General features: G+C 46.1%; 2 protein-coding genes and 2 long non-coding RNA genes across 5 annotated transcripts; all 4 read left to right on the forward strand.

Moving 5' to 3' along the window:
- Positions 1-2,946: 2,946 nt before the first annotated feature.
- LOC120032441 lies at positions 2,947-3,972 on the forward strand. Its single transcript, XM_038978545.1, has 2 exons — positions 2,947-3,225; positions 3,328-3,972. The coding sequence occupies exons 1-2, from the start codon at positions 2,947-2,949 to the stop codon at positions 3,970-3,972; spliced, it is 924 nt and encodes a 307-aa protein (XP_038834473.1).
- Positions 3,973-3,981: 9 nt separating this feature from the next.
- On the forward strand, positions 3,982-5,968 carry LOC120032955. 2 transcript variants are annotated; one of them, XR_005473876.1, is made up of 5 exons: positions 3,982-4,104; positions 4,195-4,407; positions 4,517-4,849; positions 5,434-5,670; positions 5,803-5,968. It is a non-coding gene; the product is annotated as an uncharacterized LOC120032955 (long non-coding RNA). The 2 variants fall into 2 exon arrangements; XR_005473875.1 differs by having other exon boundaries at positions 4,195-4,374.
- A 16,288-nt stretch (positions 5,969-22,256) lies between these two features.
- On the forward strand, positions 22,257-23,084 carry LOC120032442. The gene is made up of 2 exons (XM_038978546.1): positions 22,257-22,910; positions 23,001-23,084. Exons 1-2 carry the CDS (start codon positions 22,257-22,259, stop codon positions 23,052-23,054), a joined length of 708 nt encoding a protein of 235 aa, XP_038834474.1. The 3' UTR covers positions 23,055-23,084.
- Positions 23,085-23,090: 6 nt separating this feature from the next.
- On the forward strand, positions 23,091-24,410 carry LOC120032993. Its single transcript, XR_005473879.1, has 3 exons — positions 23,091-23,180; positions 23,323-23,655; positions 24,240-24,410. It is a non-coding gene; the product is annotated as an uncharacterized LOC120032993 (long non-coding RNA).
- Positions 24,411-27,128: the final 2,718 nt, after the last annotated feature.

Here is a 27,128-nt window from a genome sequence, read left to right on the forward strand (position 1 = left end):
TAGTTTTTTTCTTGCCTCCTAAGATGGAAAATCCAAGGTTCCGTTTCACGCCCTCACAGGAGTTGGTCCTCAAGGCCACACCCCAGGCAGTTAAAGTGGCCGCTGACGGCCCCCCTGCTTCTGGTGCTCAGGGCCCTCTTGTGAGGACTAAGAAGTGGGAGGAAGTGGAGGCAGAGGCTCGAGCCCGCGTCGTCTCCGAGGGAGGTGACCCCGGTGCAGAGATGGTCGTCCTGAGCCGGTGCACGGTTCAGTTCGGCAAGTACCGGGGTCAGACCTTCAAGTGGATGATGGAAAACGACGTGGGCTACATTGTGCACGTGGTAACGGTGCATCAGAAGGAGAGGGAGCGAGAGCGCAGCGTTTCCCAGCATCCCCTGATGGGCCAACAAGGACGCCTTGCCTCGCTACTCGTGCGCCTATCCGGCCTTCGCTGAGATGGTCAGGTTCAACCGGGCGCACGAGGAAGCTAAAGTCCTGTCCTCCCAGCCAGGTGAGTTTGTTTAATTCTCCTCATTGTATGTAAGATGTAACTCTCTTGCTCTGACAGTTAATTGGTTCCCGTACTGATTTCAGGCCAGGAGGGCAAGGCCCTTGTTGGCATCGGGAAGTACAAGTGGAACACGCTGCAGGACCTGTATAAGGCTACGGGTGCAGACAGGATAAAGTAACGGGCGTACGTCTTTTGTGTTTTCTATGTTCATCTCAGTGTGTTTTATGAAAACATTTTACATCTGAAATGTTCCCTCTGCTGTGTCTCACAGATATGTCAGGATCTTGAGGACGCAGACACACCGTTATCCTGGGAGTGCGATGGCCGCCTTGATTGACTACATTCAGCGCAGAGACCAGGAGGGGGTAGCTGCTGTGGCCAGGCCCGCCGCAGCCAGCACCACCCCCACCAGTAACACCCGTCCCAAGAGTGCGGCTACGTAAGTGTTACATATCATCTTAAAGGAAAATATAATTACACTTGTTCCACACAGTTGGAAATGATGACATATTTGCTATGTTTTGTTTTCAAAGGTCTCTTGGTCCTGCGATCTCTGCGTTCCTGTCAAGGCGCTCTCTCACCCCAGGTGAACTGCAGGCGAAGATGAAGAAGCTCATGACTTCTCAGCCTGCAGTTCAAGGTGAGTGTCTAGTTACACATGTAAGATAATATGAACTTTTTGGATAAGCTGTGTAGCTCACAATCCTTTCTCTCTCCACGTGATATAGGGGTGTCTTTCCCTCGACCAGCACTGCCACAGACAGATCTATCGGACGCAGAGCTGGTCAAAGCAGCTGCTGACAGACACATGTATGTCACTATTAATTGACTTAGGACATTTGATAAGTTTTCAGTTAAAGTTTGCTGTCATATTAAAGTGTGTTCAATGTTTCCCTATCATCAGCCCACGGAAATGTATTGGTAAGAGTCATCTGGGTTTAGAGGAGAGTCACTGCATGAATGAACTATTAAATATCTTAGCTGTCATCCTGCGTGTAGCTGTCATCCTGCGTGTAGCTGTCATCCTGCGTGTAGCTGTCATCCTGCGTGTAGCTGTCATCCTGTATGTAGCTGTCATCCTGTGTGTAGCTGTCATCCTGCGTGTAGCTGTCATCCTGTGTGTAGCTGTCATCCTGCGTGTAGCTGTCATCCTGCGTGTAGCTGTCATCCTGCGTGTAGCTGTCATCCTGCGTGTAGCTGTCATCCTGCGTGTAGCTGTCGTCCTGCGTGTAGCTGTCGTCCTGCGTGTAGCAGTCGTCCTGCGTGTAGCTGTCGTCCTGCGTGTAGCTGTCGTCCTGCGTGTAGCTGTCATCCTGCGTGTAGCTGTCATCCTGCGTGTAGCTGTCATCCTGCGTGTAGCTGTCATCCTGCGTGTAGCTGTCATCCTGCGTGTAGCTGTCATCCTGCGTGTAGCTGTCATCCTGCGTGTAGCTGTCATCCTGCGTGTAGCTGTCATCCTGCATGTAGCTGTCATCCTGCATGTAGCTGTCATCCTGCATGTAGCTGTCATCCTGCATGTAGCTGTCATCCTGCATGTCACTTAATCATGACTTTCTCTTTTCCATTTTAATCACTCATTTCATTTCAGTTTTACACTCAAACTTGACCAACACTCATTTCATTTTTTTGTTACATCCTATCACTGATTGATATTCATCTGGGCATGTTGGAATGTGCTATTAACTTAATTACTGTTATCTACATTTGTAATATGTCTGTCCATTCATGCACGCATTCATGCCTGCCCCGGTCCCTGCTCCTGCCCCACTGGGGCAGAGCGAAGAGCAGGATTTGCCCCGGCAGTCCTTCCTGCCTCCAAGGCCCTCAGAAAGTGCTGAGGTAAATTCATCAACTGTAATTACTCCACATTGTTAAGATATTAACCACGATGCCAAATTGGACACAGTTGTCTCCTTTCCTGCATACTCTCTCCCTGTCCGTTTCTCTGAAACATTACCATCCATTCGCCCCCGCCCCCATCACTCTCTCGTCTCACTCAGCTGCTGATTCCAGAGAGTTGGCATTCATCTCTCACCAAGTAGCAGCAGTGGTGGATCGGCCGCACGCTGTTCACCAGGAATCCCCGACCCCTTCTTCGCATGTCAGCTGTTCCTTTGGATGCCCGTACGTAAATGGGCATACAAGCTGGCACGCCCCCAGCATGGGTGCAGAGGCACACTCTGCATGACCATCCGGAGGGTCTTGGACATCGACCTCTTGTATCTCATGGCCACTGAGTACCTGGAATGCGGTCGGTGTAAGAAGGTCGCGGGGTGGTCACGGGACCTTGTCAGTCAGCTGGACGCTCGGCATCTCTGCCAGTTCCCAGCAATATTGACATAGAAGTAACTTCACAAGATTTAGTTAGTTAGTAATAAAGTAAAATAAAAGCGTGTCATTCATATGCTTTATCTCTCTCTCTCTCTGGGCTGTCCTGTGACCTGCGGGTTGTGAGGATGCTGAGGTCGCGCACTTTGGGGAACAGTGCGTCACAGACCTACAGCAAGCTGTGTGAAAGTCACAGCGAGTCCTGGATGCGGAGCGGAATACGGTACCTCGGGGAGTGCGAGCAGTTTCTGGCCTTGGGCACTGGGCGGCAGTTCACTGATCTACCGGAGATGCCCCCGGTGCCCTCACCCGTCTACAGCCATGACGTGCTGTCGCGGCTGGACGAGGTGAAGGCCAGGGTCACCTCCATCTTTGGGTCCATCTTAAAGATGGACTCTACCAAGAAGGTGAGTTTTCACTTAGAAATGTGAAGATAAGTCGTGTCTGATTTTGTATATCTATATAACAATAATGTCTTAACCTTTCTGTCTTTGTGTGTCCGTCTCCAGGTGACCAAAAAGCTCGCGGGTACCGCTGCAGACACGGCCGCCTGGGTTACCAACGTCGGCAACGAGCATGGACTGGTCCTCATCAGTGTCCTCACTGCCGCTGAGGGCGAGGGCCTGCTCCCCATGGCGGCTGGTCTCATGGAGCGGTACCGGCTCGCCGGGGTGGCGCCCCCCCAGCTCATGTACGTGGACCGAGACTGCTGCTCCAGCTTCGGCGGATCAAAGACAGCTGCCATGTACAATGAGTGGGACCAGCTGGTGGTTCGGCTGGACATCTGGCACCTGATGCGGCGGTTCGCGGCAGGTGTCACCACTGAGAGCCACCAGCTCTACGGTCCCTTCATGCGGCAGCTGTCAGCCTGCATCTTTGAGTGGGATGCAGGTGATGTCCGCCGACTGCTGGAGGCCAAGAGGTCTGCGCTGGAGGGGAAGCACGGGATGGTCGGCCTCACCGAGGCGGAGGTTTCGAGGCTGATCGGCAGGAAGGAGATTGCACTTCACTGTCGGCGTCGTACGTGTGGAGCTGCGGCGACCGAAGTCCTTCTCCTTGACCTCCTCGAGACCTTCAACAGCGAGAAGGGGGTCGACACCCTGGGCATCCCGTTGCTGGACTCCATCCACATCCAGGCAATCTGGCAAGAGTAGAGGCGCCACCTCCACTGCATACAAGACCCACCCGGTGTACAGCTGTACACCGAGACCGGCAAAATCACGCCACGCCTTGGTTTATCTCTGCGCACGGGGCTCCACATCCTTGGAGTCATTCCACCTCAACCGGTAAATGTCATTGTGTAGCTTAAAGTAATGCTTAATGTTTAATGTTAACAGCAACAGCTCTCCCACCCTAATCATGCATTGTTCTCTCAGGTACCAGGGCAAATGCAATGCATTTCCAGGCATTCCTACTGGATGGACCGATGAGGTGGAACGAGGACCGTGCGCAGGCAGCAGTGGAGGGAAAGAACAGGCAGCCCCTGCTCTCCTACAGTGGCCACCTGCAGCACATCCTTAACCTTAGCAGCCAAAGGGTGCTTGGCAAGGAACAGGGTAAGGACTACTCCAAGCCTAGCGAGTACACGGGTAAGTCGAGTAAGAGAATGAACATTTACATCAATTGCATTAATTACATCCCATTAACACTTCCCTACTCTGCCTTTGCCTGATTTTTTGGTTGTTTTTGCCTTAATAGGGTAACTCCTCGGAGTGGAGTACCTGTACTCGCAGACTGGCAGAGTGCTGCAGGATGTCAGCGTGGACCCTGGCCTTCCGGAAGAGGCAGCCGCCGTCGCCCAGCTCGACGAGGAGGACGAGGGCTTTCAGGAGGATGTGGACCCGACAATCCACATCCCTCATGTCACTCATATGAGCGCCCCGTCCTCCAGCTCAGCGGCACCTCTGTCAGGGGAACCCGCTGACGCATCCAGGTCTGGGCCATCCAGTCCCACCGCCCCTGAAGACGGAAGCTCTCCTGAGGCCCCTGATCGACACGGTTCTCCTCACCCTGACAACTCCTCTGATTGAGGTAATTATAATTGACCTTTTGTGTTGTTGAAAATAAAAATGTTATTGCAACCTCTTTGAAATAAGAAATTGAGACAAACTCAAGACAATTTTCGGTGTTTAATACCAAGGATGCCCTCAGCTGAGTGCATTCGTTTAGAAAGCTCACAACACGTCTTATACTCTTCCCTTGTAGACGTCACCTCCCTAGTTATACATTTTATGACCCCAATGACTCTCCCCTTCTTTCCCCTGTGGAATGTCCACGGTCCTCTCTTTGTTTAGCTATCCATCTTCTGGGCCTGACCCTGATCTCTGATCCTAGGCAATTTCCTCTTGTCTGATTAGGTCATGGTCTCTAAATTAGCATACACAAAGTTTCATGACCTAAACTCCATTTAATACTCACAGTAATCATTCACGAAACAGGATTAGAAAACTACAGTTTAACTTGAAACATGTTACATTTTAACATGTTGTGTAACTGTTGATTTTCAGTTACACAATATAAAACATATTCTATTTCCTTTGTAGAAGAATCTTATGTGTTACCCCTAAATGTTTGACATCGTCCTCATCGATTCTTCCATGTCTCTTTATCTTCAGGGGGAGACGCAAGGCCCTAATGCAATGCCTGGCTACCAGCATGTCCGCAGGCTTGCCAGGGCCTTGGTGGGGGTGAGGAACCGTCAGGGGCTGTCGGACCGCAGGGTAGACGGTCTGGTGGCGCTGTGGCTGGCGCTTGATCTACCCTGCCCGACACCAGGAGAGGATCGTTCAGGGGCGGTTCAAGGCAACGAAGGGGAAGTCGTCCATTGTCATAGGAAAAGACTCTCTCTAATGGTATGTTGTTAGTGTTCATGTCCTCCACCTTACTATTATATTGCCTGCCTCTACATTAAATGCAAATGAAGGTCAGGCGATGGCTATCATTATTTTTCAATGTTCTCTAATTATTTATCTCCTCTGTTTCAGTTGCCTTCTTGGACTCAACTTGGGCCCTGCAAATTGGCCGGGCACCAGCCGTTTGGTGGAGGCCATTTGCAGTCAGCTCTGCCAAATCCATCCCAGCGCCATCAGCCTACTTTATGATACAGAATGCAGGGATGTGTAGTGAACCTGTACCCATAATAAAACAAAGTGCTCTATGGTCAAATGCATCTAAAGGCTTTAATAAAGTGGCATCTGCATTCATATAGATGATTTTGCAATAGTCTAGGACCAGTAAGAACATAGATTGAACTATCTGCTTTGTATTATTAAGCAAGAGGCCTGACCTATTTCTATAGAAGAAGCCCCTTTTTATATTCAGCATCTTAATTAACTCATCATTATGTTTTTAAAAAAGACAACTTAACGTATTTACTGATACACCACCGTACTAGGGACGTACACTTCAATCATTAGAATCATTTTTGTGTCCTCTAGAAAACAACATACTTAGTTTTCCATGTATTCAATAATAATTTAAGGTCAAAGGTTTTCTGCAAAATAATGAAAGCATAATATAGTTCAGATAGAGCATGATCAGCAGGGCGGGCGATAGAGTACTCAACCGTATCGTCTGCATACAGGTGCAGGTAAAACATTATTATTATATATTTCTGACAAAACAATATTATTCATGTATAAAATAGTTGTTTATTAGACATTCTAACATAACACAATATCTAGATACTAAAACATGTATATGCAACATTTGAACAACAATTTCGACCCCCTCGGGTTATAAAGTATATGACATGACGACACATTGGCTATTTTAGTATTCCTTTTTTTATTTACATGTTTATAATTCGAAAGTATATTTTTAGAGTGGAGGGAAATATTTTTATGTTAAACTGCAGAGAACAAGAAGCTTTGGTAAATCAAAGAGTCACTGATGTTTTATATACAGTACCACACATATCCAGAAGGCTCGTTCTGACAATAAACAAGAAGTTTTAATGTTTCAAACGAGGATGTCAAGACAGGTCCGTACTGTAGTACTACGCTATTACACTGTTATGTACTACTAATGTTCTAGTATCTAGGATGTTACGGAATATCTATAGGGGGGAACATGTACAAGTTATAACACATTCCCCACAGCATCGAAGGATGCTGACACTGACATTGTATTATGTGAAAGTAGCATAAGTATGTGTAAAGAGTTTACAATTTTGTTTAAAAGTTCAGAATATGTCTCTAGGGAATATTGAGATGGGGTACATATATTATGTATTTCAATGTCTTACACATTTTTAATAACACTTGTGAGTTGTAGACATTTTGATTTAGTTCAGCGTTCAGTCGTTTTTTTTGTTTTTTTTTACATGTAATCTAAGATCTTCACAACCTAATACATATACAACTTTTTTCATTCCCCCCATGGCTATATAAACCCAACTCTAGGTTTCATTTGCATTATAATAATGATTTACAAATGAAAAAGTCAATAGTTAATTGACTATTATGTAATTGTTGATTAGATTATTTTTCATTATTTAGCCAATTTTCTCAACTGTGACCCCCTTGCTTTTATGGTTTATAGGTGTCCTCTGCTAGTCCTAAATCCAGACAAAGTCCAAACATATGTGATTGTTATAAAGGGTCTACGTTGAGGGGGAACAAACATATGTGTTCCTGGAAGGGTGAGCTTTCAGGAATGGGGTCACAATAAATATGCTAGAAGCGATAGAAACAAGGATGTATTTCCCAGAAACTAATAGTGTATATCATTGGTAATTCACGGTATCATGGTTCAATGATACGTGGTCCATTCTGCGGACTGAGAATAAAAATACTTTGCAGAACACAAACATTTAGATTGTATAGATTGTTGCTTTGGCAATGTTGACACAATGTTTTTCATGCCAATAAAGCAGCTTCAATTTGAAAAAAAATATAATTTGAGATAAGACAGAGAGAAAGGAGAGAGAAAAGAACGAAAAGAGAGTCTGTCGTTCATGTCCCGCCTCCCCCAAAATCCACGGAGAAGTTCTTTGCAGTTAGTTCTCCATCATTCCGAGTACTTGTGAGAAAGATAGTTGTAAAGGTAACGTTAGCTATATTTCATCGCGGATTTCGGAACACAGTTGTGTATTTCGGTGAATTAAGGTGAGTTTCAGTCGTTGATTTAGTTGTCATCACGGATTTCAGGAACCATTTGGGTATTTAGATGAAATAATGTGAGTTTCCGTCGTGGTCGTAAAGGTAACGTTAGCTATATTTCGTCGAGGATTTGATGTTTTAGGTGAATTAATGTGAGTTTCAGTCAATTTTCTTGAAAACGAGACCTGTCGCTAGCTAATAATGTGTAATAAAGGGCGGTAATAATTGATAGTTAGCTGGCTATGGGCCAGCTAGCTAACGTTATATGTAGAATGAAATGGACATTTAACGCTGTATGGGCCAGCTAGCTAACGTTATATGTAGAATGAAATTGCCATTTAACGCTGTATGGGCCAGCTGGCTAACGTTATATGTAGAATGAAATTGACATTTAACGCTGTATGGGCTCTACTGTAAGCAGGGTAACTATGTGGTCCACTGTGTATTGCTGTCAACAAATAACATGTGTGTGAATAACCTCTCTTAATGAAAGGAAGAATGGATTATGTTCACACCCCTGCTTTCCGCTTGGAGCCCTCTGGTGCCCTCACCCTGAGGGCATCTGAAGAGGCTGCCAGGGTTGCCAGGACCATCCAGGAGGAAGAGTGTACAGGTGTAGTCCGGGTGCTGAAGCCACGACAAGTGAAGGAGAAGGCAAAGGCTTGTGTGGTAGCCAGAGGGGGTGACCCGGATGATAGCCGACTGGTGGACAGTGAGAGTGCCATCCAGTTCGGCAAATACCGTGGTCAAACCTTCAAGTGGCTGCTAAGCCACGATGTCGGCTATGCCGTCATGGTCTTGGCTTCTCACCAGCAAGAGAGGGAGATGGGGGACACAAACACGTCTTCTGAAATGGCCAACAAGGACCGGTTTGACTGGTACTCTTTTCCTTAAATAGTTGTAATTTCTTATAAAATTACAAAAACATGAAATCAGTCAGAATCACAATACAATTTATAACATTTTCCCAACCATCCGGACAGGTATACCAACCTGTTTCCTGAGGTCCAGAAGGCAGTGGAGGAACGCAGGGTACGGGACGGGACCTTGCCCCCCCGACCTGACCAGGAGGACACAGCAACAGCTGTAGCGCCTCCTAATCCATGTAAATATATATTCTGTAGTCATCTAAGTCAATCAAACAGTAAATCAAACAGTGTAGCAGTTGACAATATAACAGTGTCATTATGTTTGTCTGTGTTTCTTAGCTGCCGAGCCATCAGATCAGGAGTTGCTGTCTATCTGCGTGGGTTTTGACCAAGGTACTCTATGTTATGGCACTTTATTGTTTTTTTCTGTTGAGAAGAATATACATATGAAATGACCTTTCCCCTAATAACTATCTGTTGTTGTTAGCATTAACAGGATACACTTTAAAGTGGTAAGGTAAGTGGTAAAATTGTTAAAACACCTCCTAGCTGGGCTTAGAAATCACTGTAGAATTTCACATTTTTGCATCCATTTTGCTTGCCATAGAAAAATCCTTCCTCATCTTTTTGTGGAATGAATTGTTTACTGAAGCTTGTCTTGTCACCATTCCAACCTGTATTTCAGTCTGCATCACTTTGCTTTGCCTATTCTTTGCTTGTAGATGTCTACCCACTATACATCTGTCGTTTGTAGCTTTTAAATGTAGATTGTGTTTAACCTAGATTCTTAACCTCTACCACTGATAACACTGATCAAAACTAAACCAAAGTGCATTGGCTGTCAACAGGCTGTTAACATGTTTTGAAGCTGAAGCTCTATTCTAATTGAATTATTTCACTTATTTCTCTGAAATATTTTGTGAGACTAACTCCTGTGCTCCTGTAGCAGTTCCTACTGCTCCCACCCCCACCGCACCCCCTGCTGTGCTAGCTCCTACTGCTCCCACTCCCACCGCACCCCCTGCTGTGCTAGCTCCTACTGCTCCCACTCCCACCGCGCCCCCTGCTGTGCTAGCTCCTACTGCCCCTCCTCAGCTCCGGTCAACCTCCCAGCCAACAGCTGGACCACTACAGCCTGCTGCTGACGCTCAGGTAAACGTCTCACCTCAACTATGACTTGGCTATTTCATTTCACTTTTGGTTGTGTGGGGATGGAAAAGAAATGTATTGATTCTCTGCTCTGTTGCAGGTGCTTCTCCCTGAGGGATGGAAGCAGACCCTCCCAAAGGAGCAGCAAGAGTGGGTCAGTCGGGCCATTTTCATCAGGGACAAGCAGCTCAAATGTGTCCTGAAAAGCCAGCTTGAGCTGTGGTACTTCCCTCCTCTGCCTCCTAACATCAGCCATCAGCCTCCAGCTTCTCCCTCTGCCTACTTCCTCCGGCCATTCTGCCTCTGGATGCCCTACCGCCTGTGGGCCTTTAAGTTTGTGTGCACCCAGCCACGGTGCAAGCGTCAAAAGCTCACAGGCTGTGGGGTGTACAAGACAGTCCGGAGGGTGCTTGACATGGATGGCTGGTATTATATGGGGACAGAGTACCTGGAGTGCCGCCTCTGTAAGAAGAAGCTAGCAGGATGGTCGCTGGATATCTTGGACCAGCTGGACGCAAGTCATCGCTCCATTTTCCCAGCCATCTTGACTTACAGGTTAGTAATTCACACCTCTGAAAATCAAAGCTCTTGTTCACTTTGAGGAAAAACAGAAAAAAGCATCATGATGAGAAAAAGAGGCGGTCAGTAGGTTCTTGTCAACACTGAGGTTTTGATTTTTCAAAGCCCCATTGAAATGTTAATTAGCTATTTGCCCCATTAAAATGGTAATGAGCTATTTGATCTGAATGTCTGACCTTTGATCTCTTATCAGGAACTGCCCAAACAAAGCAAAGTGTTTCAAAGTCACCCTTTCCCAAGCCCCTCCTTCCCTTATCAAAGTGTTTCTAGAACCCCCCTCCACACACTCCTCACCCTCTTCTCCTCATTTCCCCCCCAATTGTCTCTGTGTATTAGGCTGTCCTGTGACCTGAAGGTGGTCAGGCTGATGAGAGAGAGGACACTGGGGAACAGTGTGACCAGACTGTACAACCAGCTGAGGGAGCAGCACAGCCTGACCTGGATGAGTCGGACCCTGTACTACCTGTCCGTCTGTGACCACTTTGTAGTCCCAGGTGCCGCACCACTGAGGGTAACACCTCCTCCTCCCTTTTTGGATGTGCCCTCAGCCCAGTGGCTGCTGACTGTCCACGGCTACGACGTTCTGTTCCAGCTGGAGGACTTCAAGGCCAGAGTCACCTCCATCTTTGGGTCCATCCTGAAGATGGATTCAACCAAGAAGGTGATTCAAGATGTTTTGACCAGAAATAATACTAGTTAGTTAGAGACAATCAAATGAATAATAATTTATTATGACTTATTTTATGACTTAATAAATGTGTTGTGAAACTTTGTGTCCACTCACTGACATGACTGTGTTTGTCTGTCTTGTCTGTCTGTGTTTGTTTGACTCCCCTCAGGTGACCAAGAAACTAGCTGGGGCAGCACACGGGACAGCAGCGTGGGCCACAAATGTGGGCAATGAGTACGGCCAGGTGCTCATTACGGTCCTCACTGACAGCGAAGGAGAGGGCCTGCTCGACATGGCAGCTGGCCTCCAGCAGCGCTACAGTAGAGCTGGAGTGGCACCTCCCAAGCTGCTCTATGTCACCCGGGACTGCTGCGCCCTGATGGGAAAGGGGAAGACGGCAGCCATGTTCAGCCAGTGGGATGAACTCATCGTCCGGCTGGATGTGGGGCACCTCATCCGTCGCTTTGCTCGGGGAGTGACAACAGAGAGCCATCCTCTGTATGCTCTCTTTTTGCGGCGGCTCTCCTCCTGCATGTTGGTGTGGTGTGCAGAGGATGTGGAGCGCCTGCTGGAGGCCAAGCGAGGTGAGCTCAAGGAGAGCCACATCACGGGGCTCAGCGACGCACAGGTGTTAAAGAGGATCAGCCTGAAGGAGATGGCTCGGCACTGTCGTCGCCGCACGCGCGGGGCGGAGGAGACCGAGCGTCTCATCGGGGAGCTCCTGGAGACCTTCATCGATGCCACAGACACCCTGGGCGTCCGGCTCCTGAACCGTGACCGAATGCAGGCCATCTGGCAGACCCAGAGACGACACCTGGTCTGTATTCAGGACCCCCCTGGTGTCAGCATCTACACCAAAAAGGGCAAGGACGTGACCAAGGGAGGGGTCATCCTGCCTGTGTTGCGTTGCGCCCGTGGGTCCACCTCCCTGGAGTCTTTCCACCTCCACCTCAACCGCTTCATTCCTGGTATGTTAAATGTAAAACCAGATCATGTTGTTACGTCATGTTGTGTGTTAACAACTGTGTGCATGTGAGGAGTTATTATTTATTGTTGTTGTTGTTGTTGTCGTCATTTATAGGAACAAGTGCGTCTGCCGAGCACTTTCAGGCCTACCTCCTTGAAGGGTTGGTTCGGTGGAATGAGGACCGTGCCGAAGCTGCAGCGGAGGGGGGGGGACAGAAGCAGACCCTGCACTGCTATGATGGTGTAGCCCAGCACGCCATCAATGAGCTGAGCCAGAAGCTCCTGGGCTGCAGTCTTGTGAAGGATCACACAAGGCCTGCAAAGTACACTGGTATGTATTTCTAAATTATACACACACACTAAAACATGTACAGTTCTGTTTATGTACAACTCTCTTTTTTTGTTGTCTCTTTGTTTAAGGGGAACTCATTGGGGTCGAGTATCTCTTCTCCCAGAGCCATGGTGACCAGAGGTTGGAGTCCAACCTCGGTAAGGACCCGGATGTCCCAGACGGGACACCTGATCTATTTGAGGGAGGAGAGGGAGAGGAGGATGACCTGAGAGAGCTTGAGGAGGAGGATGACCCCACCATGTCCTTGCCCGACCTCGATGACCATCTCCCACCAGTCGCTCCACTCAGGAAGGCCACTCCACCGCCCACTCAACCCAACCCATCCCAGGTACCTGTCGTCACACCCCCTGATGACACTATGGAGGAGGTGGACACTGCACCAGCTGCCAGTCAGGACCCGGAGGATGACGTAAGTGCCTATCCACATCCTAAACAGCTCACTCTCAAGTTTCTTTCCATTCATAACTATTAATCTGACTATTAATCCAACCCTTCCCCACAACTCTTCTAATTTCCAGGAGTACATAGCACCTGATGGGGTTAGTGGATACCAGCACGTGGTCCTCCTGGCCAAGAGTCTGCTGAGGCTGCTGGAGGGGCCATGGATCTCTAACAGGCAAATAGAGGAGATCATGGCTCTCTGGGGAAATCTTCCGGAGAGAGACAAGGCGGCAGTCTCCTACCCCGAGAGGTTCCGGGACCGAGTCCTGCAGGGGAGCTTCAACAATTCAAAGAGCTCAACCGTGACGGGGGAAGAGAGTATGAAGCGGTACGTACTGCACATTGTTCTAAACTCAGTACACACATAAAGACATGAGTGTATTTCTCATTAACGTGATGTTTCCTTTTGTTAACTTAATCTACCTTCAGCTCCCTGCTTGGCCAAGACTCTGGACCTGCTCAGTGGCCCAACACCAGCAGGACAGTGGAGGCCATTTTTGTGGAGCTGTGCCACAAACACCCTGCTGGCAAGACGGTTCTTGGTAACCGGGTCAACAGGTGGGCTGCTATCCTGGGGGACTACAGGAGAATCAGGACCATGGTGCTGGGCAGCCCAAACCTCAATACCCACACAAGGCTGCAACTGTTCCAGGTCAACAAGCTGACCTTGACACAGTGGTAAGTTTAAAAAATATATTTTGGTATATTTTATGTGTAGTTCACTGGTTGACAGTGTTCCTGATAACAGTAAACATATTTCACGTTTTTCACACAGGTACAACAAATGGACATCCTCTATGGAGAGAGTGGCCCTGCACCAGAACCGTGACAGCATGACTGCAGAGAGAGAGGAGTCAGGCCCCTTCCACACTGCAGTCTGGAGCACTTCACCGCTGCCAGCCCCATCAACCAGCAGCACCTACCAGCTGCCAGAGGACAGAACGGGGCAGGCTACACAGCGTGGCAGAGCAGACACTTGTCAGCCACTGCCACCTCTACCGCCACCCAGTCTGCCTACCACCTCCCTCCCTATAACGCCAGTCTCCCAAGACCTGCCCTCGACCTCCACTCCTCTTCCCCCTCCTCCTGCTGGTGGACCCAAGGTCTCCAGGACCACTGAATGGAGAAGGAAGAAGAAGCTGGAGTCTGGCATTAAAGTCAGAGCGCACAAGCCATACGAAGGCTATAAGTGCTCTAAATGTGGCAAGCCGAAAACTGCAGAGTTTGGACACAGTATGTATGGTTCTGTGAGATTCTGTGCCGCTTCCTCAGGCGGCCAAACTGTGGAGGAGTGGCTGGCACTCATGAGGGCCCAGCATGGTGCTAGCCAAGGCCAGTAAACTCTGACTGACTGACTGATTGGTGTGTCAATTGTAAAGTCGTTTTTGTACATATGTTCTTTGTTTTTTTTTTTAAGATTGTTAATCTCTTGTACATTTAGCTCATTTCAAATCATCTTAACTTGTGCAGTAGGTGTAGGGGACATTATGCTGGGTTGTTTCACATGTGACATTCCCTGTGAAATAAATAATAATTGAATGCAAGCACTTTTTCTCCCTTAAATTCATTTTGATTTATTGTCATACTCTTTAAAGTTCAACAAATAAAAAGACAAGTAAATCTGTCATCATTTTCGTAGTCAATAAACACACTGTTTACAGAGTTGTAACACACAAAAACAATAGAACAGTCAAGTTCTACTCAGAGATTTGAGATGACCAGCAGATACTACAGGTGACAGCAGGGAGTCAAACCCGCCCATCCCCCAGTGCCCCTTGTGACGCCCACTAATCTCTGATTGGTTGCTGCACACCTTTACTTGTTGAAGTTTGGGATAGTCTCAGGGAGAGTCTCAGTTTGCCCAGATCTATTAGTCAAGATGGATGCAGTCTTCAATAGGCCAGTCTTTGGGAATATTATCAATGCAGTCTATAACTCTACAGACCGTAAACAAAGAAGGTAACTTGTTTTAACATTATTATTTATCCACCCTTTTCAGTGTATCTGCTAATTCTAATTCTCACAGCTACATGGGCTGGATAAGGCAGCTCAACACCTTGCCTGGGACAAGAATGCTTGCTTAACTACAATACACTGCTCAAAAAAATAAAGGGAACACTTAAACAACACAATGTAACTCCAAGTCAATCACACTTCTGTGAAATCAAACTGTCCACTTAGGAAGCAACACTGATTGACAATAAATTTCACATGCTGTTGTGCAAATGGAATAGACAACAGGTGGAAATTATAGGCAATTAAGAATGCGTGCTTAACAACAATATATTTTGAAAAGGATCGGAGGAGGAGGAAAGCACAAAAGGCCCAACTGTAGTTGAAAAGAATAAAAAGGCAGCCGAGGGAAAGAGAGGAGAGAGCCCAGCGGCATGCTGGGAAATACAAGGACCCACCTCCACACCTGACATGTTGCCGTCCATGGTGGCCTCCAGTTCTGAACAGGCGGTTCCCCAAAGGTGAGTTCTTTATTTTAAAAAATCTCTATATTTTTTTATTCCATAAATTTAGTTCATCTTACAAAAATAAACAATCCAAACAATAAATAATCAATCCAAACTTAAGTTAATGAAAAGAAAAACAATCAATTACCCAGAAAATGAATGCGTTTGTTCAAATAACATGTAACAATCATGTTTAAATATAGCAATATATTGTGTGGTGTGTTCATTAAGACACTAATGCCCTTTTGTTCTTCTGTAGACAAGAAACCGATACCAGCTCCAACCGGAAGGTTGTCCCCCCTCCCCGGTCCCCCCTCTCCTCCCCCACACCTGAAATTCAGCCGTCCATGTTGGCCCCCAGTTCTGAACAGACACCCCCCCAAAGGTGAGTTCTCTTAAATTCACATTTGTGTGTTTGACTATAGCAATTTCCCTTTGTGTAATGTGTTATAATTTGCCACTACCTGTGTTTCCTCTGTAGACAAGAACCTGAAGCCAGCTCCATCTAGAATCAACAAGGGGGTCAGGAGGAAAGATAAGCGGCGCCCACCAACAAGCAAACCCCCTATTGCTAGAGTTGCTTCCACCCTCACAAAAGGCCTCCCCTTGACCAGGTACACAGGTTTGAGGAGGAGAAGTGCACAGGCTGGTGATGGACCTGTGACGAAGAGGAGGTTTCCTGTTGCTTTCCCCTGCAAGATATGTGGCAAGCCTAAAAGAAAAGAATTTGGCCACAGCCAGTACAGGGGAGAGCACTTCTGTGAGGCAGCAGGGGGAGGCAAAACTGCTGTCGAGAGGTTGGAGGAGAAGAGAGGGCCTGGGCCTCGGGTGCCAAGGACCACAGCATAGAGGCGAAGGAAGGAGCTGGATGGTCGTCGTAAATAGTTCTGTAATATCTAAGAAACATGTTAAGTTAGTTGTGTCAAACGGTGTGTAATATGTTTAATATGTAAATAGTTAAATTAAGGATTTGTTTTATCTGTTTTCTTGGTTGATAAATAAAGTAGAGCTTGAGAGCCTAAAACTATCATGTGTCAAATGGCTCATTAGTTATTCTGTTTTTGAATTTTGGGAAGCACATGGCTACTTAATATACACCTGTAGGGACACCTACTCTGTTACACTTTCTTAAAGGTCCAGTGTGCCTATTTCACATGTTTTGACATGAATATGACTGAATTCATTCAATACCTTGACATGTTCACATCAAGTACATTTCAGCAATCTTTGGGGGCCCTGTAAAGTCTGTTAAGGTGCTCCAAGTGCCATGTGGAGGCCCCAGGGGCCAACCTACAAGATGGACTGAGACGGGCATTCTTCTCTGTTCCAAAACCCATCAATGAAGAGCCTAGCTTGTTCCAAAAGTTTTTAAGCCAATCATCTTCCTCTGAAATTTTCCTAACGTCTCTTCATTACAATCTCTTTTTCTGTCAGCCATTGATGCTACTCGGTGAGTATCTGAGGTAATTTTGCTTAATTTGCAACAAATTTAACATCGACGACTATAAATGTGATGAAATATGACGTCTAGCCAACCGACTTGTTTGACTACAGGGTCCACCCAAATTGTGTAATTTAAAAACCTCTCTTGGGTAGGAGACAGTATTTTCACCGCCGGATGTAAAGCGTGCCCAAATTAAACTGCCTGCTACTCAGGCCCATAAGCTAGGATAACCAGGAAGTACTATTATTTTGAAAGGCTGTTTTTCCATTGAAAGCCTTTCCACCATACAAAGACTTAGAACCCAGTTCACGATCTCTATGGCTTCCTCTACATGTGGCCAGTCTTCAGGCATTGTTTCAGGCTTTTACTCTGAAAAATTAGGGAGATACACCACTTTTAATGAGTGGACAGTGGAAATGTCCAGACATGAGCCAAGCGCTTGATCTGGAGCGCGCCTTTCTTGTTTCTCCTTTTCTATTGACGAAGCTTTTGTCCGGTTGAAATATTATTGATTATTTATGACAAAAACAACCTGAGGATTGATTTTAAACATCGTTTGACACGTTTCTACGAACTTTTATTGTACTTTTTTAAAACTTTTCGTCTGGATGTTGTGAGCGCTCATTGTGCCTTTGGATTACTGACCTAAACGCACCAACAAAACTGAGGTTTTTGGACATAAAGAGGGACATTATCAAACAAAACATGTATTGTCTAACATGGAGACCTGGGAGTGCCACCAGATGAAGATCATCCAAGGTAAGTGATTCATTTTAACGCTATTTCTGACTTTTGTGAGCCCTCTCCTTGGCTGGAAAATGGCTGTATAGTTTTCTGCCTCTAGGCGCTGACCTAACATAATCGTTTGGTGTGCTTTCGCCGTAAAGCCTTTTTGAAATCGGACACTGTGTTTGGATTTACAAGAAGTTTATCTTTAAAATGGTGTATAATGCTTGTATGTTTGAGGAATTTTAATTATGGGATTTCTGTTTTGAATTTGCGCACTGCAATTTCACTTGCTGTTGTCGAGGTGGGACGCTACCTTCCCACTGGTGCCAGACAGGTTAACAACGTTTGTATATCACTAGCTACTGTAGACGTACAAAGTTTCTTTGACCACTGACAATCCTGTAAAACCTTAGCTAACATCTATATCAAGTCAAAGTTGGAATTCTATCCTATTTAATTGTCTTTTCTTTCGTTTTTTGATGGCATGCGTTTGAAGAGGATAATTGAATGCATTGTATGATATGTGACAACCTGATGGTCATTGGGGGCAAACGTGTCTTTCTATGTAAACGGAATTTAACTGCATATTAAATAATAATCACCCTACCCATAACCCCCAAAACCCCCACTGCTGTCCTCCTCCTAGCAGACCTATTAAGCAAACGTAAGTTCCAATGAAGAGCCTAGCTTGTTCCAAAAGTTTTTCAGCCAATCATCTTCCTCTAAAATTTTCCTAACGTCACTTAGTCAAAATCTTTTTCTAGGCAGCCAGTGATTGAGCATACATACGGGGAGTATCTGAGGTAATTTTGCCTAATTTGCAAAGAATTTAACATCAACGACTATAAATGTGATGAAATATGACAATAACACGTCAAGCCAACCGAATTGTTTAACTACAGGGGCTACCCAAATTGTTTAATTTAACAACGTCTGTAGATCGCTAGCTACTGTAGCTATAGTAATAGTGTGCAGCATGCTGTTAGCATTGGCAATAAAATATTTTTGACAGATTGATGATCTAAAATATTTTTCTGACAGAAATTGATGATACCCGGTGAATATATGAGGGAAGTGTGCTTAGTTTGCAAAGAAATGAAAATAATCGACGAGTATCACGTCTAGTCAACCGAATTGTTTGACTACAGGGGCTACCCAAGCTGTGTAATTTAACAACGTGTTTAGATCGCTAACTACTTTAAACTAGGTTTACAAAATCTCAAAAGTTTATTTGACCGCTGACAACCATATAAAACCTTAGCTAAAATTTCTATCATCTCAAAGTTGGAATTGTATACTACTTAAATGTCTATTTTCCTTCGTTTTTTGATGGCATGCATTTGAAGTGTATGTAGTTGGATGCATTGTATGATATGTGACAACCTGGGGCAAACGTGTCTTTCTATGAATTTAACTAAACTGAATGTAACTGCATATAAGTTATTAACCCTGACCCGGCACCCCCCACCACACTGCTGAACCTAGCAGACCTATCAAGCAAACGTGAGTTCCATTATATGTACCTAATACGGTTATGCTGTCACTTGTCACTGCACTCCTCACTCATGTTAATAGTTTGTTTCTTGCCAATAAGATGGAAATTCCTAGGTTCCGGTTAACACCCTCACAGGAGTTGGTCCTCAGGGCCACACCCCAGGCAGTTAAAGTGGCTGCTGACGGCCCCCCTGCCTCGGGTGCTCAGGGCCCTCCTGTGAGGGCTAAGAAGTGGGAGGAAGTGGAGGCAGAGGCTCGAGCCCGCGTCGTCTCCGAGGGAGGTGACCCCGTTGCAGAGATGGTCGTCCTGAGCCGGTGCATGGTTCAGTTCGGCAAGTACCGGGGTCAGACCTTCAAGTGGATGATGGAGAACGACGTGGGCTACATGGTGCACCTGGTAACGGTGCATCAGAAGGAGAGAGAGCGAGAGTGCAGCGTTTCCCAGCATCCCCTGATGGCCAACAAGGACGCCTTGACTCGCTACTCGTGCGCCGATCCGGCCTTCGCTGAGATGGTCAGGTTCAACCGGGCGCATGAGGAAGCTAAAGTCCTGTCCTCCCAGCCAGGTGAGTTTGTTTAATTCTCCTCATTGTATGTAAGATGTAACTCTTTTGCTCTGACAGTTAATTGGTTCCCGTGCTGATTTCAGGCCAGGAGGGCAAGGCCCTTGTTGGCATCGGGAAGTACAAGTGGGACACGCTGCAGGACCTGTATGAGGCTACGGGTGCAGACAGGATATGGTAATGGGTGCACGTGTCTTTTGTGTTTTCTATGTTCATGTCAGTGTGTTTTATGCAACATTTTACATCTGAAATGTTCCCTCTACTGTATCTCACAGATATGTCAGGAGCATGAGGACGCAGACACCCCGTTATCCTGGGAGTGCGATGGCCGCCTTGATTGGCTACATTCAGCGCAGAGACCAGGAGGGGGTAGCTGCTGTGGCCAGGCCCGCCGCAGCAGCCAGCACCACCCGGCCCAAGAGTGCGGCTTCGTAAGTGTTACATATCATCTTAAAGGAAAATATAATTCTACTTGTTCCACATAGTTGAAAATGATGACATATTTGCTATGTTTCGTTTTCAAAGGCCTCTTGGTCCTGCGATCTCTGCGCTCCTGTCAAGGAGCTCTCTCACCCAGGTGAACTGCAGGTGAAGATGAAGAAGCTCATGGCTTCTCAGCCTGCAGTTCAAGGTGAGTGTCTAGTTACACATGTAAGATAATATAAAATTTTTGGATAAGCTGTGTAGCTCACAATCCTTTCTCTCTCCACGTGATATAGGGGTGTCTTTCCCTCGACCAGCACTGCCACAGACAGATCTATCGGACGCAGAGCTGGTCAAGGCAGCTGCTGACATAGACACACGTTTGTTTTTACGTCACTATTAATTGACAAAGGACATTTGATAAGTATTCAGTTAAAGTTTGTTGACATATTAAAGTGTTTTGAATATTTTTCCTATCATCAACCTTAAGGAAATGTATTGGTAAGAGTCATCTGGGTTTAGAGGAGAGTCACTGCATGTATGAACTATTAAATAACATATCTTGCCACTGTAGCTGTCATCCTGTATGTCACGTAATCATTACTTTCCTTTTTCCATTTAAATCACTAATTTCATTTCATTGTTTTGTTACATCCTATCACTGATTGATATTCATCTGGGCATGTTGGAATGTGCTATTAACTTAATCACCGTTATCTACATTTGTAATATGTCTGTCCAATCATGCATGCATTTATTTATTTGCCCATTCATTCATTTAACCTATTCATTTCTGTGTCACTGCAAAAGCCGTAGCCCTACAGGTTCCCCCATCGCTCCCTCGGCCTCTGACTCCAACTGACCAAGCCCCGGTTCCTGCCCCGGTCGCTGCTCCTGCCCCACTGGGGCAGAGCGAAGAGGAGGATTTGCCCCGGCAGTCCTTCCTGCCTCCAAGGCCCTCCTCAGAAAGTGCTGAGGTAAATTCATCAACTGTAATTACTCCACATTGTTAAGATATTAAACACTAGGCCAAATTGGACACAGTTGTCTTGTCTCCTGGATACTCTCTCCCTGTCCGTTTCTCTGAAACATTATCATCCCTTCTCCCCCGCCTCCATCACTCTCTCCCCCAGCTGCTGCTTCCAGAGAGTTGGCGTTCATCTCTCACCAAGGAGCAGCAGCGGTGGATCGGCCGCACGCTGTTCACCAGGAACAGCATTGGGAGGTCGACACTCACCACTGACCTGGTCACGTGGTGGACACCTCCCCAACCGCGGCCGATCTACAATCAGCCACCCGCATCCCCCGACCCCTTCTTCGCATGTCAGCTGTTCCTTTGGATGCCCGTACGTATATGGGCATACAAGCTGGCATGCCCCCAGTCTGGGTGCAGAGGCACCCTATGCAAGGCTGGGCTCTACAAGACCATCCGGAGGGTCTTGGACATCGACCGCTGGTATCTCATGGCCACTGAGTACCTGGAATGCAGTCGGTGTAAGAAGAAGGTCGCGGGGTGGTCACGGGACCTTGTCAGTCAGCTGGACGTTCGGCATCGCTGCCAGTTCCCAGCAATATTGACATACAAGTAAGTTCACAAGATTTAGTTAGTTAGTAATAAAGTAAAATAAAAGCGTGTCATTCATATGCTTTATCTCTCTCTCTCTGGGCTGTCCTGTGACCTGCGGGTTGTGAGGATGCTGAGGTCGCGCACTTTGGGGAACAGTGCGTCACAGACCTACAGCAAGCTGTGTGAAAGTCACAGCGAGTCCTGGATGCGGAGCGGAATACGGTACCTCGGGGAGTGCGAGCAGTTTCTGGCCTTGGGCACTGGGCGGCAGTTCACTGATCTACCGGAGATGCCCCCGGTGCCCTCACCCGTCTACAGCCATGACGTGCTGTCGCGGCTGGACGAGGTGAAGGCCAGGGTCACCTCCATCTTTGGGTCCATCTTAAAGATGGACTCTACCAAGAAGGTGAGTTTTCACTTAGAAATGTGAAGATAAGTCGTGTCTGATTTTGTATATCTATATAACAATAATGTCTTAACCTTTCTGTCTTTGTGTGTCCGTCTCCAGGTGACCAAAAAGCTCGCGGGTACCGCTGCAGACACGGCCGCCTGGGTTACCAACGTCGGCAACGAGCATGGACTGGTCCTCATCAGTGTCCTCACTGCCGCTGAGGGCGAGGGCCTGCTCCCCATGGCAGCTGGTCTCATGGAGCGGTACCGGCTCGCCGGGGTGGCGCCCCCCCAGCTCATGTACGTGGACCGAGACTGCTGCTCCAGCTTCGGCGGATCAAAGACAGCTGCCATGTACAATGAGTGGGACCAGCTGGTGGTTCGGCTGGACATCTGGCACCTGATGCGGCGGTTCGCGGCAGGTGTCACCACTGAGAGCCACCAGCTCTACGGTCCCTTCATGCGGCAGCTGTCAGCCTGCATCTTTGAGTGGGATGCAGGTGATGTCCGCCGACTGCTGGAGGCCAAGAGGTCTGCGCTGGAGGGGAAGCACGGGATGGTCGGCCTCACCGAGGCGGAGGTTTCGAGGCTGATCGGCAGGAAGGAGATTGCACTTCACTGTCGGCGTCGTACGTGTGGAGCTGCGGCGACCGAAGTCCTTCTCCTTGACCTCCTCGAGACCTTCAACAGCGAGAAGGGGGTCGACACCCTGGGCATCCCGTTGCTGGACTCCATCCACATCCAGGCAATCTGGCAAGAGCAGAGGCGCCACCTCCACTGCATACAAGACCCACCCGGTGTACAGCTGTACACCGAGACCGGCAAAATCACGCCACGCCTTGGTTTATCTCTGCGCACGGGGCTCCACATCCTTGGAGTCATTCCACCTCAACCGGTAAATGTCATTGTGTAGCTTAAAGTAATGCTTAATGTTTAATGTTAACAGCAACAGCTCTCCCACCCTAATCATGCATTGTTCTCTCAGGTACCAGGGCAAATGCAATGCATTTCCAGGCATTCCTACTGGATGGACCGATGAGGTGGAACGAGGACCGTGCGCAGGCAGCAGTTGAGGGAAAGAACAGGCAGCCCCTGCTCTCCTACAGTGGCCACCTGCAGCACATCCTTAACCTTAGCAGCCAAAGGGTGCTTGGCAAGGAACAGGGTAAGGACTACTCCAAGCCTAGCGAGTACACGGGTAAGTCGAGTAAGAGAATGAACATTTACATCAATTGCATTAATTACATCCCATTAACACTTCCCTACTCTGCCTTTGCCTGATTTTTTGTTTGTTTTTGCCTTAATAGGGTAACTCCTCGGAGTGGAGTACCTGTACTCGCAGACTGGCAGAGTGCTGCAGGATGTCAGCGTGGACCCTGGCCTTCCGGAAGAGGCAGCCGCCGTCGCCCAGCTCGACGAGGAGGACGAGGGCTTTCAGGAGGATGTGGACCCGACAATCCACATCCCTCATGTCACTCATATGAGCGCCCCGTCCTCCAGCTCAGCGGCACCTCTGTCAGGGGAACCCGCTGACGCATCCAGGTCTGGGCCATCCAGTCCCACCGCCCCTGAAGACGGAAGCTCTCCTGAGGCCCCTGATCGACACGGTTCTCCTCACCCTGACAACTCCTCTGATTGAGGTAATTATAATTGACCTTTTGTGTTGTTGAAAATAAAAATGTTATTGCAACCTCTTTGAAATAAGAAATTGAGACAAACTCAAGACAATTTTCGGTGTTTAATACCAAGGATGCCCTCAGCTGAGTGCATTCGTTTAGAAAGCTCACAACACGTCTTATACTCTTCCCTTGTAGACGTCACCTCCCTAGTTATACATTTTATGACCCCAATGACTCTCCCCTTCTTTCCCCTGTGGAATGTCCACGGTCCTCTCTTTGTTTAGCTATCCATCTTCTGGGCCTGACCCTGATCTCTGATCCTAGGCAATTTCCTCTTGTCTGATTAGGTCATGGTCTCTAAATTAGCATACACAAAGTTTCATGACCTAAACTCCATTTAATACTCACAGTAATCATTCACGAAACAGGATTAGAAAACTACAGTTTAACTTGAAACATGTTACATTTTAACATGTTGTGTAACTGTTGATTTTCAGTTACACAATATAAAACATATTCTATTTCCTTTGTAGAAGAATCTTATGTGTTACCCCTAAATGTTTGACATCGTCCTCATCGATTCTTCCATGTCTCTTTATCTTCAGGGGGAGACGCAAGGCCCTAATGCAATGCCTGGCTACCAGCATGTCCGCAGGCTTGCCAGGGCCTTGGTGGGGGTGAGGAACCGTCAGGGGCTGTCGGACCGCAGGGTAGACGGTCTGGTGGCGCTGTGGCTGGCGCTTGATCTACCCTGCCCGACACCAGGAGAGGATCGTTCAGGGCGGTTCAAGGCAACGAAGGGGAAGTCGTCCATTGTCATAGGAAAAGACTCTCTCTAATGGTATGTTGTTAGTGTTCATGTCCTCCACCTTACTATTATATTGCCTGCCTCTACATTAAATGCAAATGAAGGTCAGGCGATGGCTATCATTATTTTTCAATGTTCTCTAATTATTTATCTCCTCTGTTTCAGTTGCCTTCTTGGACTCAACTTGGGCCCTGCAAATTGGCCGGGCACCAGCCGTTTGGTGGAGGCCATTTGCAGTCAGCTCTGCCAAATCCATCCCAGCGCCATCAGCCTACTTTATGATACAGAATGCAGGGATGTGTAGTGAACCTGTACCCATAATAAAACAAAGTGCTCTATGGTCAAATGCATCTAAAGGCTTTAATAAAGTGGCATCTGCATTCATATAGATGATTTTGCAATAGTCTAGGACCAGTAAGAACATAGATTGAACTATCTGCTTTGTATTATTAAGCAAGAGGCCTGACCTATTTCTATAGAAGAAGCCCCTTTTTATATTCAGCATCTTAATTAACTCATCATTATGTTTTTAAAAAAGACAACTTAACGTATTTACTGATACACCACCGTACTAGGGACGTACACTTCAATCATTAGAATCATTTTTGTGTCCTCTAGAAAACAACATACTTAGTTTTCCATGTATTCAATAATAATTTAAGGTCAAAGGTTTTCTGCAAAATAATGAAAGCATAATATAGTTCAGATAGAGCATGATCAGCAGGGCGGGCGATAGAGTACTCAACCGTATCGTCTGCATACAGGTGCAGGTAAAACATTATTATTATATATTTCTGACAAAACAATATTATTCATGTATAAAATAGTTGTTTATTAGACATTCTAACATAACACAATATCTAGATACTAAAACATGTATATGCAACATTTGAACAACAATTTCGACCCCTCGGGTTATAAAGTATATGACATGACGACACATTGGCTATTTTAGTATTCCTTTTTTTATTTACATGTTTATAATTCGAAAGTATATTTTTAGAGTGGAGGGAAATATTTTTATGTTAAACTGCAGAGAACAAGAAGCTTTGGTAAATCAAAGAGTCACTGATGTTTTATATACAGTACCACACATATCCAGAAGGCTCGTTCTGACAATAAACAAGAAGTTTTAATGTTTCAAACGAGGATGTCAAGACAGGTCCGTACTGTAGTACTACGCTATTACACTGTTATGTACTACTAATGTTCTAGTATCTAGGATGTTACGGAATATCTATAGGGGGGAACATGTACAAGTTATAACACATTCCCCACAGCATCGAAGGATGCTGACACTGACATTGTATTATGTGAAAGTAGCATAAGTATGTGTAAAGAGTTTACAATTTTGTTTAAAAGTTCAGAATATGTCTCTAGGGAATATTGAGATGGGGTACATATATTATGTATTTCAATGTCTTACACATTTTTAATAACACTTGTGAGTTGTAGACATTTTGATTTAGTTCAGCGTTCAGTCGTTTTTTTAGTTTTTTTTTTTACATGTAATCTAAGATCTTCACAACCTAATACATATACAACTTTTTTCATTCCCCCCATGGCTATATAAACCCAACTCTAGGTTTCATTTGCATTATAATAATGATTTACAAATGAAAAAGTCAATAGTTAATTGACTATTATGTAATTGTTGATTAGATTATTTTTCATTATTTAGCCAATTTTCTCAACTGTGACCCCCTTGCTTTTATGGTTTATAGGTGTCCTCTGCTAGTCCTAAATCCAGACAAAGTCCAAACATATGTGATTGTTATAAAGGGTCTACGTTGAGGGGGAACAAACATATGTGTTCCTGGAAGGGTGAGCTTTCAGGAATGGGGTCACAATAAATATGCTAGAAGCGATAGAAACAAGGATGTATTTCCCAGAAACTAATAGTGTATATCATTGGTAATTCACGGTATCATGGTTCAATGATACGTGGTCCATTCTGCGGACTGAGAATAAAAATACTTTGCAGAACACAAACATTTAGATTGTATACATTGTTGCTTTGGCAATGTTGACACAATGTTTTTCATGCCAATAAAGCAGCTTCAATTTGAGAAAAAAAATGAATTTGAGAAAAGACAGAGAGAAAGGAGAGAGAAAAGAACAGAGAGAAAGGAGAGAGAAAAGAACGACATGAGAGTCTGTCGTTCATGTCCCGCCTCCCCCAAAATCCACGGGAAGTTCTTTGCAGTTAGTTCTCCATCATTCCGAGTACTTGTGAGAAAGATAGTTGTAAAGGTAACGTTAGCTATATTTCATCGCGGATTTCGGAACACAGTTGTGTATTTCGGTGAATTAAGGTGAGTTTCAGTCGTTGATACGTATTTCAGGAACCATTTGGTTATTTAGATGAAATAATGTGAGTTTCAGTCGTGGTCGTAAAGGTAACGTTAGCTATATTTCGTCGAGGATTTGATGTTTTAGGTGAATTAATGTGAGTTTCAGTCAATTTTCTTGAAAACGAGACCTGTCGCTAGCTAATAATGTGTAATAAAGGGCGGTAATAATTGATAGTTAGCTGGCTATGGGCCAGCTAGCTAACGTTATATGTAGAATGAAATGGACATTTAACGCTGTATGGGCCAGCTAGCTAACGTTATATGTAGAATGAAATTGCCATTTAACGCTGTATGGGCCAGCTAGCTAACGTTATATGTAGAATGAAATTGAC

This window comes from Salvelinus namaycush, chromosome 39, assembly GCF_016432855.1.
Source record: "Salvelinus namaycush isolate Seneca chromosome 39, SaNama_1.0, whole genome shotgun sequence".
NCBI lineage: Eukaryota > Metazoa > Chordata > Actinopteri > Salmoniformes > Salmonidae > Salvelinus > Salvelinus namaycush.

Excerpts from the sequence above, each read along its gene's own strand:
- LOC120032441 (XM_038978545.1), top strand. The coding sequence starts at position 2,947 with ATGCTGAGGTCGCGCACTTTGGGGAACAGTGCGTCACAGACCTACAGC. Across the intron at positions 3,226-3,327 it reads AGATGGACTCTACCAAGAAG|GTGACCAAAAAGCTCGCGGG; the intron begins GTGAGTTTTCAC and ends GTCCGTCTCCAG.
- LOC120032442 (XM_038978546.1), top strand. The coding sequence starts at position 22,257 with ATGGCAGCTGGTCTCATGGAGCGGTACCGGCTCGCCGGGGTGGCGCCC. Across the intron at positions 22,911-23,000 it reads GAGTCATTCCACCTCAACCG|GTACCAGGGCAAATGCAATG; the intron begins GTAAATGTCATT and ends TTGTTCTCTCAG.